General features: G+C 27.5%; 1 protein-coding gene across 1 annotated transcript in view; it reads right to left on the reverse strand.

Moving 5' to 3' along the window:
• LOC110269564 (protein SHI RELATED SEQUENCE 3) overlaps positions 1 to 601 on the reverse strand; it is a 1,786-nt gene extending 1,185 nt beyond the window's left edge. Inside the window, exon 1 of the mRNA XM_021117514.1 lies at positions 234 to 601. Coding sequence (XP_020973173.1) covers positions 234 to 543 — 310 coding nt within the window. The 5' untranslated portion in view covers positions 544 to 601. The remainder of the gene's footprint in view (positions 1 to 233) is intronic.

Consider the following 989-nt stretch of genomic DNA (forward strand, 5'->3'; position numbering starts at 1 on the left):
AATTTTGAGGACAAAAAATTTAAAATTTGATATTTATTAATAATAAAGGAAAAGTTTAAGTATAAACTAAATAAAATAAAAAAATTTTATACAAATTTCATGCAAATCCAAAAAAATTCCGGGTGAGTTTAATTTTGTGAAAAAAATAATTTTATTACAACAATAACAAATAAAAGTTGGCATATAATATAACATTGCTAATAAAATGAGTTGTATGTATGTATGTATGTTACCTGATGATGATGAATATGGGGTGTGCTTGTGCCTTTTAGGGATATGTTGATGATGAAGGAAGTGTAGATTTGTAGTGAGAGAAGAGTGATGATGATCCATGAGTAGTAGTGATGATGATGAGGATGATTTATGGCGTCTTCTATCGACAGGGATCCAAGTGCTTCTAACATGGGTTGGGCAGTGGAATCCTTTGTTCTTGCAGCAAGTTCTGCACCTTGTGTATGAGCAATCTTTCTTTGCTTGGTTCCCACAGTCTGAACACTTTGAAGAAAAACTACTATTACCCTTCAATGCTTCTTGCCCTTCCATATTCGATGCCTTTAATTTCCTCTATAATCATCCCCTTCAACAATTATATTCTACTATATAGACTCTACTACTCTACTACTTTATATATAATATCAAAAAACATACCATACACGGCTTAAAAAATGAATTCACCTAATAAATATTGGTTACAACGAAGACTTTATAATTGTCTTCGTGTGAAATATTTCTTTTTGACTCTTAGATGATGGATTGATGGTTAGATTTTAATATTTATAAAAGTGTTGTCTTTGTTTAAAGTGTGGCTAAATAAATAAGTCACATTTTTAAACAAAATATCTTTATGAAAAGATGTTTTGTCATTTTTATTTAAGTAGTTATCATAAATATTACTATTAACTATATTATTTATGAACTTAATTTTAATGCATTATTGTGTAAAATATTTTATATAATCGTTTAATTATATTTATTTCTTTTAATAGTTA

Source organism: Arachis ipaensis, chromosome B03, assembly GCF_000816755.2.
Source record: "Arachis ipaensis cultivar K30076 chromosome B03, Araip1.1, whole genome shotgun sequence".
NCBI classification, from domain to species: domain Eukaryota; kingdom Viridiplantae; phylum Streptophyta; class Magnoliopsida; order Fabales; family Fabaceae; genus Arachis; species Arachis ipaensis.